General features: G+C 37.9%; 2 protein-coding genes across 2 annotated transcripts; both read right to left on the reverse strand.

The window, feature by feature from the left end:
- Positions 1–1,371: 1,371 nt before the first annotated feature.
- Positions 1,372–4,399, reverse strand: LOC132189399 (annexin Gh1). The gene is made up of 5 exons (XM_059604136.2): positions 4,197–4,399; positions 3,569–3,714; positions 3,130–3,348; positions 2,296–2,508; positions 1,372–2,011 (listed from the first exon to the last, which is right to left on the reverse strand). The coding sequence occupies exons 1-5, from the start codon at positions 4,270–4,272 to the stop codon at positions 1,715–1,717; spliced, it is 951 nt and encodes a 316-aa protein (XP_059460119.2). The 5' UTR covers positions 4,273–4,399; the 3' UTR covers positions 1,372–1,714.
- Positions 4,400–11,235: 6,836 nt separating this feature from the next.
- LOC132190255 (uncharacterized) lies at positions 11,236–15,534 on the reverse strand. Its single transcript, XM_059605190.2, has 9 exons — positions 15,367–15,534; positions 15,196–15,274; positions 15,033–15,112; positions 14,878–14,944; positions 14,699–14,770; positions 12,626–12,832; positions 12,354–12,537; positions 12,039–12,265; positions 11,236–11,816 (listed from the first exon to the last, which is right to left on the reverse strand). The coding sequence occupies exons 1-8, from the start codon at positions 15,440–15,442 to the stop codon at positions 12,260–12,262; spliced, it is 771 nt and encodes a 256-aa protein (XP_059461173.1). The 5' UTR covers positions 15,443–15,534; the 3' UTR covers positions 11,236–11,816; positions 12,039–12,259.
- Positions 15,535–16,138: the final 604 nt, after the last annotated feature.

Here is a 16,138-nt window from a genome sequence, read left to right on the forward strand (position 1 = left end):
GCTACAAAGTAGTCAATAAAGAAAGCCCTTTTTGTAGAAAGGAATATAGGGCAAAAAGTACTTTGAGGTAATTAATGAAGAAGGAAATGTACGCTTAACGCATATACGGATCAAGATCCTTGCAATACCTCAAATTCTAGCCGTTCATTTGTAATGAATGGTTATGAATATGCCACGTTACTGATGTCTAGAAGAAATAGGAAAAAAAAAAAAAAACACAATGAAGAAGGGGTGATCGGCCACCTGATGAACTGTTTTGGAGTAACTGACTACTCCGATCAACTATTTGGAAGTGATCGGTCACCCCTATCAATTGTTTGGAGGTGGCAGAATTACCCTCAAAATTTATTTGAGGGTAGTTTCTCACTCTTATTGGTTGGTTTGAGTGTGATTAACCACCTTCATTAGCTTATTAGGGGTGGTTGACTACCTAAAAAACTAGTTGGGACTCAAAATAGCTGATGGGGGCGGGCAACTACTTTTATAAACTACTTTAGGGATGGCTGAACTAACCCCAAGCCTGTTTGAGGGTGACCGACCACTCAAACAATAGTTTATGGTGGGTGGTTGCCACCACCTCAAAAACTAGTTTAGGGAATGGTAAGAAATAGGCTTGAAGGTGGTCTAGTCACCCCTAAAGAGTTGATGGGGGTGGATTCCCACTTCTTTCTTTTCAATTTTTTGTTTCTTATTTTGTTCTAGGCATTTATGACGGGGCACATCTATAGTCGTTTGTTACAAACGAACGGTTGAGATTTGAGTATTGTATGCCTGGCAATACCTAGAATATTACAGGGATCCTGATCTCAGATATACTAACTCAAATGGTATAAATAAGGCTTCGTAGAATTTCAGTTTGCTGCTTGTTTTTATTGATAATAGAGGGCCTAGGAAAGTACAACTTGTCGATGATACAAACCCATTTTTATATTTTTATATGCCACAAAAATCAGCAGATATATTTACACGACCATTGCCCCCCAAGAGGCTAAGATCCTATTTTTCTACCTGCCATCTAAGGCTCTAAGCACCAAGGAAAAGCAAGAGGAAGAAGAAAATTTCCTTCATTTCGAGTAAATTTCAGAGACAATTGCATCTTGCACTGCGATGAATGCAGAGGTGGTTTGAGTTTGAGCCAGGAGGAGATGCCCCCACACTCAACCTTGGTAATTTCCAAAAGGATTTTCCATTAAAATTGTCTCAAATATAGGAATCGCTGGCCTTTTCCCCTTCCTTTTTTTTTTTTTTTTTCCCCTTTTGTTGACTTATGAAAGAATAGCATTCAAATACAGGACCTGCTTCAGTTTACACAAACCACAGAAGAGATTCCCCTTCTCCCGCTTTAAAAAAAAAAAAATACCACAGAAGAGATAAAAGGATTAAGATAATCTCATATAATGTTTAATGGAAGCAGATTGTACCATATCTTATTTTAGGTGATAATAGATAAAAGTTCTCAAACTGAGGCAACCATATGACAGGATTAAGGCCACCTTAACCACAACACAAACAGCAAACTATTAAAACCGCAAATTAGATATACTCGTTATGAGTAACACTATTTAGTATATTGTTATACGACTGTAATATAACTGAGATAAGGTAACAATGAAAATCAGCCCTTGTTTTTTCATTGCCACATCATCTAATTGTATGGCAGTCGTATAACAGTCTACTAAATAATATTATTCAACATGACACATAGACTAATGGCTCAAGCATCCCCATGCCCTATCAGTGCCAAAAGCATATTTTCATAATCTCCATTAGTGTCCTTGACAATAGCACGATCCAGAGGGACGCTGCTTCTTCGGTGGTATTCATCCCTTATAAACTTCATGTCAACCTCGGCCCTTGTAGCGATAACCCTAGTGAGTGCTCCTTCATCTGTTCCTCGCTTGTTAATTGCCAGCCGAAGAATCTTCTCAAAATACTTCTCAGGACGATTCAAGCACTTAACTGTGGCCCTCAGTATTGCAAGAAACTCATCCTTAGGGTCAGTCTTCAGATCCTGCATGCAAGTTGAAATTACCACCCTTAGAGACCATGGATAATATAAGTTGCACAAAGTCTAAAATATGTCTACACATAAAGTTTCTTCACTAACTCCCAAGAAAATGACATCACTCTGTTTTGATTCAAAGAGCCCCTGAATTCCCATGAGAAACACAAACCATTCCAAGCCAAAGTGCCATGCTATATAACTCAATTAATAGCAAGATGTAAGGTAAAAATGAGAACAAAAATAACTGCCCAGGACATCTTTCTGAAGTCACATAGAGCTCAACTCCCTACCTTGTTGATGTCATTTCCGAATTCATTTTTATAGTGATTCAGAGTGGCATTGATCTGTGCTTTGCTCCTTGTAGCCAAAATCCTGATAATATCCTCATGATTGTAAGCCTTCTCTGAAATCTTCTCGTGGAGTATTTTAGCCTCTGACTTAGCCAGAGTCATGTTCACTTCATCTCCCTCATATCGGTATGAGCTTACAAGAGGCACCAAAAGCTGGGAGGAACAAAATAATATAATAAAGTCAATACTACTTTGGATTTAACTGAAGAAGGACTAAGATAATCTTAAATGGACTTTTTGAAGAAAGAAAATGCCCACAAATTTCAAATTTCATAGTAAGAAGCTCATAACAGAAGCGACTTCGTAAATATTCACTCGCCATTTTTCTAAATACAATCATCGCCCTACTCTGTTCCACTGTCGCAGTCCAATATACATGACACTGTAGTTTTCACCCATAAGTTTAGGAACTTGCAACTGGTTTCACAAGAACCAACATGTTCTTGTCACAAAATCCCTTTAGTCTTTTAAAGGCACAGATGCAAAGTTTCAATTCTGGAAAGCAAGGAATTATTGTTATCATAAGACACGGTTTCAGATTGGAAGAAAGTATGTGCATTTCAGCTATTCTTCAAAAGCTTTCAAACAGTTTTCTTTGAGAGGTAAGAGTAATGCAAAAATATGAGAAAACTGTTTTCTGAGTGAAGAAAGAAGACTTCAATTGTCAATAGAAATCTAACACCTGGGCACAAGAAATCCTAAAGAAAGCCTGAAAACTTTAATTAGTAAAATTTCCTTCTAAACCCAAAAGTGTTAATGATCTAGAAGCTGCACCTTGCAGAAATCCCCAGTTGTGTGGTATGCAACATCCTCTTCAAGAGATTTCTTATACCGAGCATGATAAGCCTGCCTTACCAGAAGTAGATCATGTGAAGATCTCGTGCACGCTATTTCCACAAGAACCTGATTGCTTGAAGTCCACCTCTTTGTTGCTTCATTGGCCAAAAGTGCATCACGTTCAGCGGGATCAAGTGTCCAGAGCACTACCACTCTCTGATGGGAAGAGATCGAAAATGCAAATAAATCATCCCAACATTGACTTAAGCAACAATAACATGTTCTGATTCTGTATAAAATTTCAATTTCAACTGAGGATGATATATATGAGATCCTTAAGTTGTGCCTGTTCTTGGTAGATTCCTCATGCCAGTCAAGAAAATGGGTGATAAATATTCTCAAGTAAACCAAAAAGAAAATGCAATCCAAAACTGACCTCAAAGTCATTTGTAAGTTCTTTGTTCAATGCCTTGAGGAGATCTTCTCCATAAGTTTCAGCATAAGTTTGCCGAATCAACTTTCTTTGAGCAGCATTTCTATGTCCCAAGATGGAGATAACCAACCCCTCATTTGTTCCCCATCCTGCAACGATATTGATCAAGATCAGCTTCATCTAAGTATTCAAACATGGAAGCAAATGCACCAACATATCATCATCATCATTGAAAATATATAAAAGGTGTATACAAAACGATTTTATTGTATATTTAGAAGAGGCAAAGGTTCTTAAATCACACGCGCGCGCGCGAAAAGATGTCACGAAAGAAGATCAACCAAAATCTAGAATCCTAGATCAATCTCCCTAATACATATTATATGAATATTCAAAGCACAGATTCAAACACCCTTTTAATAGTACTACATCGAGCACACTATCCAAAATAATATAGCTCCAATAATTTAACAAATCATTTTCAGATCAACGTCTTCTTTTTCCAAAAAAGCAACGGATCGCGATCTTTTTTACAGATCCAAGGTAGAAGCAAAGAACAATCTGTAAGTTAGGCACACAAGTTTTCGGAATTGGATCGTCAAGGAGAATTAACACCGATCGGATCGCAGACCTTCGAAAGCTTTCCGGAGTTGCTCGCAGTCTTCCGGCACAGAGGGGATCGTCTCAGGTACTGTGAGAGTCGACATTTTTATATGTTTTTTTCTTTGCGTCTGCTCTGCGAGAAAAGAAACGAGAACGAGAGAAACAGACAAGTGAATGTCACTTTTTGTAGGCAAAGTTACTACAAATGGCAATCTGGCCTTGTAGAGAACGACGACGTAGCTATACGTAACACTGTAACAGGAAGAAGGCTAGAAGCCTAGAAGCATTTAGGGTGAATATTTTATTAGCATGTAAATACAAACATTAAAATGGTTTATGAGAAATGTTAAGTGTTTTTTTTTTTTTTTTTTTTTTTTCTAATTTAAAAGGTGGGAAGGGGCGAGCAGTGTAGTTTCCCTCCTTGGGCGTTACCATCGAGGTTCTCACCCGCTGTGGAATGTCCGGTTTGAGCCATAGCTACTGACTGGAAAGACGAACCCGTCACCACAACCCCACAAGGGTGTGAGCCAGTAGAGCCCCTTCAAAGTAGCATCTGGTTCACGTATCTACTACCGCAAGCGGATTCGAACACGTGACCACTAGGATGAAAGGAATTCTTCTACCAACTCAACCACCACCCTTGTAGTGAGAAATGTTAAGTGTTAATAATATTATGTTAGGGTTAATCAAATATATATTTGGCCTGTGTTAAATAATAACCATCAGAAGAAGAGGAGATCTCAAGACCAAGAAAATAGATGAAATGGCTAAGAACTTTCATCTCAAAGTGCTAACTGAGAAACTGTTTAAGTTCTTGAATACCAGCTGTCATCTTTGTCGACGTTGAGGGCACACTATTGACAGATGTTGGCATAAGGGAAAATCTAATGCACCCACAGCAGAAGTTACTCATACTGAGAGTGGTTCATCTCCAGCTGCTCCCTCTTTAGTTACACCCTTTTCAGTTGCTCTCTCTGGCCACGCATCAGGATCCAGTGTCACCTTATCTGCAGCTAACTTCGAGACAATAGTCAACTAGGTCGTCCTATCTCGTTCTAGTAATGCATCTTTTTCTGTCCTCTCAGTTTTGCCAGGTACCTCTTCCCCTTGGCTCTTTGACTCTGCTTGTTGCAATCACATGACACTTCACCCTACTTCTTCTACCACATCTGTACTTTCACCTCATTCCTCATTGATTCGCACAGCTCATGGCTCCATTATGACTGTTAAAAATATAGGCACTATCAATACACCTTCCCTTTCTGTTCTTGAAGTTTTTCATGTGCCTGAATTGTCCTTTAATCTTCTTTTTGTTGGCCAACTGTGTGAACTTGGATATCGACTTGTTTTTGACTTTTCTAGTGTGCATGTATAGGATCCTCGTACGAGTTAGACCATTGGGACCGGGCGTAGAATTGGGCGTATGTTCGAACTCTCATCCTTACATCTCCTCGCCACTAGCGTCTCTGCTGCTGCCTCTTCGTCGTCACCATCTCTTGCACTTTGGCATTCGCGTCTTAGTCATGCATCTATCTCTCACGTTCAACTTTTAGTTTCAAAGGGTTGGTTAGGTTCAGTTTATAATAGTTCTTTTGATTGTAGTTCATGCTACTGCATCTTTTGATTTAATTCATTCTAATGTTTGGAGATCTTCTCCTGTTACTAGTATGAGTGGTTCACGTTATTTTGTTATTTTTGTTGATGATTTCTCTCGTTACACTTAGGTGTTTTTAATGAAATCTCATTCTAAATTATTGGACATTTATCAAACTTTTGTCAAAATGGTTTAAATCCAATTTTCAAAACCCATCAAAGCTTTTCGTTCTGATAATACTTTAGAATATACTCAATATGATTTTCAAGCTCTTCTCAAACATTATGGCATTGTTCCTCACTTGTCGTGTCCAGGCACCTCACAACAAAATGGTCAGCTGAACGTAAACTTAGGCACATTTTAGACATTGTCCGTGCTCTTCTCATTTCCACATCTGTTCCTACCCCATTTTGGGGTGAAGCCACTCTCATGGCTGTCTGCAAGATCAATAGGTTGCCTACCCCTATCCTTGATAATTTCACTCCTGACGAGCGGTTGTTTGGCTGTATCCGTTCATATCACCATCTTCGTGTCTTTGGTTTTGCCTGTTTTGTTTTACTCTAGCCTCATAAGTGCACCAAACTCGAGCCTCGTTCTCGATTGTGTTGTGTTCTTGGATATGGAGTGGAACAAAAGGGCTACTGGTGTTATGATCCTGTGTCTCATTGTATTCACATCTCCCGTCATGTAGTTTTTTGGGAGCATCGACTATTCCACGAAGTTGGAAAATTCAGCATGCCATCATTCCCTCCCTTTACTACCCTTCTTGAATTTCCTCTTTCTCCTACTCTCACCACCAATGTCTTGCCAAAGTCTCTCTCGATCGAACAACAATCATCTGATGACCTCGACGCCGCTTCGCCTGCGTCACCAGGTTCTGATGCCCTCGACACCTCTTTGCCTGCGTCACCAGGTTCTGATGCCCTCGACGTCACTTTGCCTGCGTCCCCAAGTTCTTCGCCTGCGTCCCCAGGTTCTGTTCTATTCGAGGATCCCATCTACACTCCACCACCTAACCTTCGCCGATCGACCCGAGTAAGATCTCTCCCATCTCGTTTACAGGATTTTCATTGCTTTCATGCCTTAGCTACCTTACATGAGCCTCACTCCTTTTGTGAGGCCTCCACTAACCCTCTTTGGCAGGCTGCGATGAAAGAGGAACTTGATGCTTTACACAAGAACAATACATGAGATCTGGTTGACTTACCTCTTGGAAAATCTGTGGTTAGGTGTAAGTGGATTTACAAAATCAAGACTTGTTCCGATAGTACTATTGATAGGTACAAGGCTCGACTTGTGGGCAGAGGTTTTACTCAAGAATATGGTGTGGATTATGAAGAGACTTTTGCTCCAGTTGCTCGCCTCTCTTCTGTGTGTGCTCTGTTAGCTGTTGCAGCCTCTCGACATTGGTCACTTTGTCAAATGGATGACAAAAATGCCTTCATTAATGGTGATTTAAGTGAAGAAGTCTATATGCAGCCACCTCCTAGATTATTTTATCCTACAAACAAGGTTTGTCATCTTCGTCGAGCTCTATATGGACTTAAGCAAGCACCTCGAGCATGGTTTGCTAAGTTTAGCATCACTATCTCTCGCTTTGGCTACTCCATCAGCTCTTATGATTTAGCCTTGTTTATTTGCCGAATAAACCGGGGTACCATACTTCTTCTACTATATGTTGATGATATGATTATCACTGGAGATGATATCACTGGCATTTAGGAACTTAAACAGTTTCTCAGTCAGCACTTTGAGATGAAAGATCTTGGCCCTCTCAACTATTTTTTTGGTCTTGAGATCTCTTCTTCTGATGGTTATTATTTAACACTTGCCAAGTATATATCTGATCTGCTTTCCCGGGCCAATCTCACAGACAATAAGATTGTCGACACACCGACTGAGCTTAATACTCGTCTCACTCTTCATGAAGGCGAGCCTCTTCACGATTTTACCTTATATCGGCATTTAGTTGGCAGTCTTGTTTACCTTACTGTCACTCGACTTGATATCTCGTTTGCTATTCATCAGGTGAGTCAATTTATGGTTGCTCCTCGCTCCACTCATTTGTCAGCTGTCCTCCGCATTCTTTGGTACCTGAAGGGGACATTATTTCATGGGCTCTATTTCTCCTCTCAGTCTCCTCTACAACTGCATGCTTATACTGATGCTGATTGGGCGGGTGATCCGAAAGATCGTCTCTCTACCACTGGTTACTGTTTCCTACTTGGCATATCGCTTATCTCTTGGCGAAGTAAGAAACAGACTGTTGTTGCTCGATCTACCACTGAGGCAGAATATCGTGCTCTAGCTAATACTACCGCGGAGCTTCTTTGATTGCGATGGCTGTTACAAGATATGTGTCTCTCTTTCTTCTGCTTCTCTTGTATACTGTGACAACACGAGTGTTATTCATATTGCTCATAATGATGTTTTTCATGAACGGACAAAACATATTGAGATTGATTGTCATTTTTTCGTCATCATCTTCTTCAGGGCTCACTACAGCTTCATTCTATCACGTCTTGTAATCAGCTCGCAAACATCTTTACAAAGTCACATCCTCCGGGGCGTTTTAGTGATCTTGTGTCCAACTTCAAGTTGGTCTCTCGCACTCCACCTTGAGCTTGTGGGGGGTTGTTAATAATATTATGTTAGGATTATTTACTTTCTTTAGTATTCTAGGTCTACTAGGTTTACATTTCCTTATTCTACTAGGTTTGTATTATTAGCCTATATATATAGCTTCCTTCTGTACATTATATAGTGTGATTCAATATACAACCTTATTTGTAACATTAAGAGCATTACTCTTTATTCTTTTATTTTTATTTTTAAAAAATTAATTATTAAATTTGTAAGATCTATCTATGTGAAGGCAGATCCAATTTTAATTTTAAAAAATTAAGAACAAGAAAAGATGATAAAAAAAAATAAAAATAAAATAAAATAAAAAAAACCTTGAACAGATGCTATCATTTCTCGTGATCTTCATTTTATTTAAACTATTTTTTGAATAATTTGAAAGGGCAGTTTGACTGTGAATCATGATGAAGCTGCAAGCCATGGGCCAAAATAGTTGACATATTTTCTAAGATGTCTGGGTTTTAGGAAGGCTGTTAGGTATCCAAACATTTTTTTTCTAAATTTAATTTCTTAAATGATCAGAACTCTACATTCATTTAAGAAAAAAAATATATAAATCTATTTATTTATTAAATAAATCAGATTATTTAGACAAAAAATGTTGAGATGTCTAACATTATTCTTTCGATGCGGGGAAGCCTGTCGGCTGCCTCTAATGCAATTGATGCAAGGAGACGTGTAGAATAAACAATAAAAAACCTCAATTTAATTTTGTTAATTTGCGCGTGAATACAGAAAGAAAAGCCTTCTCTCAGCTCTTTTTTTTTTTTTTTTTTTTTGTGGGGGGGGGGGGGAGGGGGGGGGGGGCGGAATGCTTTAAGCTTTTTTATTCTTCCTTCAAGGCATCAATTATCAATATCTGCTGATTCCCTAGGAACGTTAGATGAGGATATTTTTGCACTTGGGTGCCCGAAAGAGCCAGGGATTGTGGAGCTTATTTGCTGTAAGTTGTTAAGGGATTGCCCGGGGTAAGTTCAGGGCTGTGGGGCCTTGCAATTTTTTTATTTATAAAATGAATAATTTTAAAAGTTTTTATTGTCACTAAAAAAATGAAATAATTTTTAAAATTACTATATGATTAAAATTCAATAATAATCAATAATAAACTCAATGGTAATTTATGAACCACATCATTCTTAGAGAGACGCAATAAAAACATAAGAGATTAGAGTAACTTGTAACATTATATTATAAAACTATCAGAAGTGCTTACAATTTTAGTAGATAATCCAAATTCATGAAGTACATAGAAAAGCAAAACAACTCTCAAAATATATAAAAACCAGGTGCTCTCCTCCTCCTTGTGTTATCATTGTCCTAGGTGAAAATTATTTTATAAAAACCAAGTGGGAAATAAGAGTAACTTTCTTTTTTTCTTTTTTTTTTATAAAATAATTTCCACATTAATTTCCAAATTGTCTTTTGCCTAGCTGCTACATTGACTTATTTAGAAGGAAAAAAAATAAAAATAAAAAGGAATTTTCAACACTCGAAATTGCCGTACAATAAAACACAAATAAACGTTCAAAATGAAGTTCAAATGACGCTTCGAACGGATGCCTTCCAATGTGTTCATTCGGAGCTCATAGGGCTGACGTTCGAATGACATTTGAAGCTCACTGGAAGTGGCGTTCAAACGTGCTTTGAGCGGACGTTCACTTCAATTTTCACGACGCAGAGAAAGATGACTCCAATGCCAGCAAATATAAGGAAACATTACTCACAAATAGTCTGTGTAAGAAAGATAAGAAATCTCACTGTAATTCCTTTGATTTGCACGTGAATACCATGGTTATTCTCTCAATATTACTCAAAACTCAAATAGTTTCCAGATTGTCTTTTCCCCCTCTCCCACAGTGATTTTTTTTTAATGGGCAAAATAAGATTCATTAAAGCTACGAAGTGAAACTATATCAAGATATTATTCAAACTCCATAATTTTCAAATTGTCATTTTCCTAACGACTCCAGTGATGTTTTTTTGTGGGTGAGATAAAATTCATTAAAGCTAGTAGCGGGTGGGATAGCTCATAGCTGCTACAGTGATTCATTTATAGAGAAATAGAACTAAAACTTCAAACAGATACCTTTTGGAAAGTTCAAGAATGTTTCATTCGAAGTTTACACGAAGTGGCATTTGGATCAATAAATCTTTCTTGCCACAAGATAAACAAAGAATAATTTTCCAACGAACGAATGCAAATCAAATTAATAACAAAAGTACTGTTAGAATAAATTTAACACATCGCGCATTGATACCAACCTGAGCACTTCAACTTTAACGTCTTTGTAGTTGTAATGACTTCAAAAAAAAAGAAAAAAAAAAAAAAAAACTTGAAACACACTATAGTGGTAGACTCCGATGACTGGTTTCCACCGGCAAGTAGAAGTCTAGAGGTGGGAGTGACATAACACAAGACTAACCCTGTGTAACCTCAAAGGCAAATTTAGACGTGGTCACAGGTCTTAATGTCACTGCAAGTTGATATAAAAACACTAGGCATGCTGCAATTCAAATCAACAACCATTATGAGTAACAGTGTAACACTACTCCTTCATCCTAGATTTTCACACCAATTTGACACCAACTAATGTGATATATTTTAAGTAGCCTTTTGTAAATGACATAGAAAGGCACTTAAAATAAGCCACATCAAAACCAGCTTAAAGAATAGCATGACTCGAAAGATAATGCCATAATGGCAAATGGTGATTAATAAATCTCACATGTTTCAATGAACACATTGCCACCCTAGAAATATAGCAATATTGGACGCAGGACCCAAAAGAATTTAGTAAAACCTAAATAAATTTGAGAGGGAGGGTAAATCAACTGATAACAAGACTACATCCAAACAAAACATGTTTAACCATATTGTAGGAGTCTAACAACCATTTAAAAAAAAAGATTAAAAAGCAAAGGGAAACAAAAAAAAAAAATCATTCACATGAATGAACATGTCCTGGTGATAGTTTCTATCTACTCATAAATTTCTAAAAATGCTGCGTCATAGGCTGCCATTGCAAGAAAGAGGTACCCGAAAGTTAGACCCCAAATGAACTGAGGAAGCATTCATATGAGCCTGCAACAGCCACATGTAAAGGCATGCGAATTGCATCCATCTTTAGGCAACCACAGCTACTAAAACTCCGTGGTCGGCTGAATCTTTTAATATCAGCAAGGTTGAGAACTACGGTACGGTTAAAAGTCAAAATCCCCATGGATGAAGGACTCAAATGAAATGTGAGTGTCAACTCTTACCAATCAGGACATTATCAAAGAAAAAATGGTAAGACAGTAGATTGCAACCAGCATGAACATCATATCCACCATCTGTGAAGCAAAACCAGCACCACAGCAAGCACATCTCAGCAAACAGCAAACAGCAAAATTCACCTTTCCCGACCACAACTATATAAGGACAATACACGATCCACAATGAGAAATTCCATTAACAGAAGAAATAATAATCAAAATTGCATATTTAAAAAGAAAAATGAAAAAAGAAAATCATTGAGATGGAAGGAAAGAAAGGCGAAATGATATCGAGTAAACCAAAAATAATGACCCACAGGCAGGGATTCTCAAACAACGTAATAAAAACTATTCTGGAACTCTTGAAATGGTACAAACCTATAGAAATTAATACATGAACTGCGATCAAACACGAGTCAAGAAATGCATTGAATCCAACAAGGTAATGTTCAACCTCCCAAAAGGTCCATGGCGATGAAATCTAGCATTCAAGGCGTTGATCATAGCATGCCTAACTTAACATGTCCGCTCCACAATTAAAGCAGATACACAGAACGCATTGAGCCACAGAAATCTCCATCACATCATATGCTGCTCCTTCATTCCTATAAAACATAAAACATCTCAGTTCAATCAAAATGCCTATGGCCTAAAAGGGAAAAAGAAGGCCAAAAATGCAGTGCAGTGACTCACATCAGCATCAGATCTACGAGGAGAAGGGCTTCGAGAATCAACAGGTCGACCATGTGATGCAACAGTTTTTGGTACAGGAGAGCCTTCTTTATGATTGCGTGCATCAGGACTTTCAACCCTAGAAGGTGTCCTATGTGGAGACGGGCTCCTCCTAGGATTCGGACTGCGCCGAGCAGGGGAGGCACTTCGATAAATTCCCATTTTCCATCAGATAACTATCATGAAAACACAATTTCTTACTAAAAATCAATAATATACAAGTGACTGAATACCTATCATAGGACCGACTTCGACTCCGCCGCTCATCGTCATATCTGCCTCTCCCACGATCTTTGTGATTATCAGGACTTGCACTAGGGCTCCTGCTCCGGCGACGATTATCTTTTTCCCTCCCACGGTACCTGTCACGAGCAGATCGCTCCCTGCTTCTACTACGACTTCTCCTTCTGTAATCCTTGTCCCTATGTTCATCCCGATGCCTGAAAATGTCACGAATTAGTCACTTCAACTGCATTATAGTACATATTTATGATAGAATCAAATCTGTCACATTTCATATGCATTAATTAATAAGAGCATAATCAACGGTGTAAGTGTCAAATTCAGTTTGATGAAGATTCACGGGTATAAGACACCAGCACAATAACAAAAGCAGCATACGAGAGAGTACAGAAACATATTCTACCTAATAAAATCATCTGCCAGCCAAAAAAAAAAAGAGCGTACTTCATTTTGTCTTTCTATAAGATTTTTTTTTTATATAAGTATTTTGTCCTTTTATAAGAATATTTGCAATGTTTGGAAGTTACAGATGCAAACAAAAATAGAGTTGCACACCCAACAGAAGTGAGAAAAAACTTTAGGCTCTAGAAACATGAAAACAAGGTAAAACACAGCTGAAAAGATATAAGAACCTGATATGGGCATCTTATTTATAACTGACTAAAGTAACAGCAATACATCAATCAAAGAATGCAAAACAGCAAAAGCATTATTTTAAGAAAAAGATTCAAACCCAGGGTGAAGGTTGTGGAGTTAGCACAGCCATTGAAAAAAATAAATAGCCAATATACAGGCATAAATTATTTTCAAGTTTAGGTTTCCAGGACACATGCATCATCTTCAAGGAAATAAGACATATTAGAACGTTTAATGAAAAAAATTAAGGTAACCAGACACCTATAAGTGACTGAAAAAGCTTTGGAAAAAGAAAAAAATCAACAGTTGGACATATATCCCTGAAACCAACACCAACATGGGTTCTAACCTGTGCCACCACTATTTCTATTACATCAAATATTTGTTCAATACCCCTTCCAGAGAATGGATATCACCCATCACATTCTTACTCTGCAAGCAAAAGGGGTCTGACACACTTTTATTCAAGACTACTTCCCGCGGATGCAAACAATAATCCAGATATCACATCCATCAAGAAAACCAGAAAAATATCAAAGCACCCAATTACCTGTGGGGACTAACTATTCCACAGATTTAGAGTGCATTTCATAAATATCCAAAAAAAAAAAAGAGTTTCTACGTGCTAGATCACACAGAATATCAACAAACCTAAGTTGATAAACCGGTGCTACGCACAAATTGAAGAGAAGCAAATTCTGGAAATGTCAGTAATCCAAAGAAAAAGCCTAGCGCATTGGATTCCCCAAGCCCCCCACCCCCCCCCCCCCCCCCCCCGCCTTTTTCCCATCATAAACCAAAAAAACAAAGAAAGACACATAATATGCCTTGCATTAGTGGTTATATTCATATCTGATTTAGTAGGGGTAGTTTTTATCTGATTCAGTAGGAATTCAAGTAGGAATCTATCATGATCATGTTGTACATTTCTTTAAATTCTGAGTTGTTGCTATTCACAAAATAGGAGAATTGATATAATTTCAGTTAGTGTCCTAAATGGTAGCAAGGTAGGCTCCCTTGAAGCAACCATGTTCCTTCATTTTTTTTTTATGTTTCAGTATGTATACGTATGCACGCGTATATGTAGACATACATATATATATATATATATATATATATATATGTGTGTGTGTGTGTGTGTGTGTGGGTGCATAAACATGTCATGTATTAGCACTCAATATTTTCAGAAGTGGTCATGTGCATGAAATCAGACTAACTTCAATAAAATTGCAGACTCCTCATGTCTCTGACTTTTCATTTGCTACCAAATTACATTCTAAGTTCTATATAAATAACAATATAGAGAAAGTTACCAAAAAAAATGCAATCTCCTAATGTCTCTGATTTTATGTTGATTTTTATTGTTGTCAGTCAAGAGGGAAAGTTACCACCCAAATGAGTAGCACTTCACAGAGAAGGATTCTCACCTAGGACGAGGGCTACGACTTCTAGACCTGCCTTTTGTCTTCGAAGTTGACTCTGATATCTTCCCTTTGTGACTGACAACAAAACCAACAAAAATTGATCAACATATCAGACAAACATGCTATTACGTAACTAAATGCAAAAAATATAAACATGTTAGTTGCAATAAAAAACGACTTACATTCGCTCGGCATTTGGGCCATACTTGGCGAACTGAACCATAATCTCTCTGCCGTCAACTATTTTTCCTAAAGAACAAGTTAAATAAACAAATAAATGAATAAAACAGCTTTCTTATACGCCTGTAGATATTGAATTCAAGAGAGTAAAGCTAACCATCAAGCTTTTCCACCGCTTTCTGTGCCTCATCCGCATACTTATACCGAACAAAAGCGAATCCTCTCGATTCTCCAGTCCTATAATCAATCAGAAAACACCAAATTGAAAACAGAAACTACAAGTGTGAGTGTGCGAGTGTGAGAAAAAGACGAAGAGGAACCTTCGGTCTCTGGGGATAAAGACGTCGACGACCTTGCCGTACTTGTCGAAGAGAGGGAAGAGATCATCGGCGGTGGTTCCTAGCAAAAGAACAAATGCGAGCATTAGGGATTGGGAGAGGAAGGGGGAGGGGAAGATTGAAAATTTAACGAGGACGAAAGGGGGGAAATACGGAAAGTGATGTTGAGGACGAGAAGAGAGTAGGTGTCTCTGATATCTGGAGGGCCGGATCTCCCAAAGTGCGACATCTCTCGCTGCTGCAAGTGCGAGTGAGAGAGGGAGAGAGGAAGTGGCGGACTATGCTAGGGTTTCGAATTTGAGATGCGAGATTTGTAATAGAAGCAAAACGCATTACTGGTGTATGGACGAATATGCCCTTTTTGCATTATCAGTCTCCGTTAAAATCTTCTTCTTCAAATTTTTTTTTTTTTAAACGTTGACATACTATTTCAAACTTTCACAATGTTCCATAAACTACTAAAAAAAAATTGATAAATTCAAAAAAAAAAAAAAAATCTTTTCTTTAACAAAAACGATTTTTTTTTTCCTTTCTTTTTTTAATTTTAATTTTATTAAGTGTATTTTCGTTATTATGAGAGACTGACAATTTTTGTCAAGGGGTGAAATAGCAACCACTAACCGCAACCGCCTAGGCGGTTAGTAATTTTTACTAACAGCCTCCGCTAACCGGGTAGCGGTTAACCGCTTTTGGATAACCGCTTTTTTGGGCCTTTTTTTGGGCTTTTTTCTTTGGACTGATTTTGGGCCGGGTTTGGGCCGGTTTTGGGCACTTTAAACTTTTTTTTTGCTCATTTTAAACCTTTTTTTTTTTTTTTTTCCCCTTTTCATGGCCATTTTAGCATTAAAAATTGCTATATACCAAAATCTTGTTGGCCACCTTCTACAAATCTATACATCATATAATATACAAATAAAATTATACC

Source organism: Corylus avellana, chromosome 9, assembly GCF_965113065.1.
Source record: "Corylus avellana chromosome 9, dhCorAvel1.hap1.2, whole genome shotgun sequence".
Classification (NCBI taxonomy): Eukaryota; Viridiplantae; Streptophyta; class Magnoliopsida; order Fagales; family Betulaceae; genus Corylus; species Corylus avellana.

Coding starts and splice junctions, on each gene's coding strand:
- LOC132189399 (XM_059604136.2), bottom strand. CDS start 4,272: ATGTCGACTCTCACAGTACCTGAGACGATCCCCTCTGTGCCGGAAGAC. Junction 3,349..3,568: donor AACTTACAAATGACTTTGAG/GTCAGTTTTGGA, acceptor TCTTCCCATCAG/AGAGTGGTAGTGCTCTGGAC. Junction 2,509..3,129: donor CAACTGGGGATTTCTGCAAG/GTGCAGCTTCTA, acceptor TGTTCCTCCCAG/CTTTTGGTGCCTCTTGTAAG.
- LOC132190255 (XM_059605190.2), bottom strand. CDS start 15,442: ATGTCGCACTTTGGGAGATCCGGCCCTCCAGATATCAGAGACACCTAC. Junction 15,275..15,366: donor CGTCCTCAACATCACTTTCC/GTATTTCCCCCC, acceptor TTCTTTTGCTAG/GAACCACCGCCGATGATCTC. Junction 12,833..14,698: donor AGTCGTAGCCCTCGTCCTAG/GTGAGAATCCTT, acceptor TGACATTTTCAG/GCATCGGGATGAACATAGGG.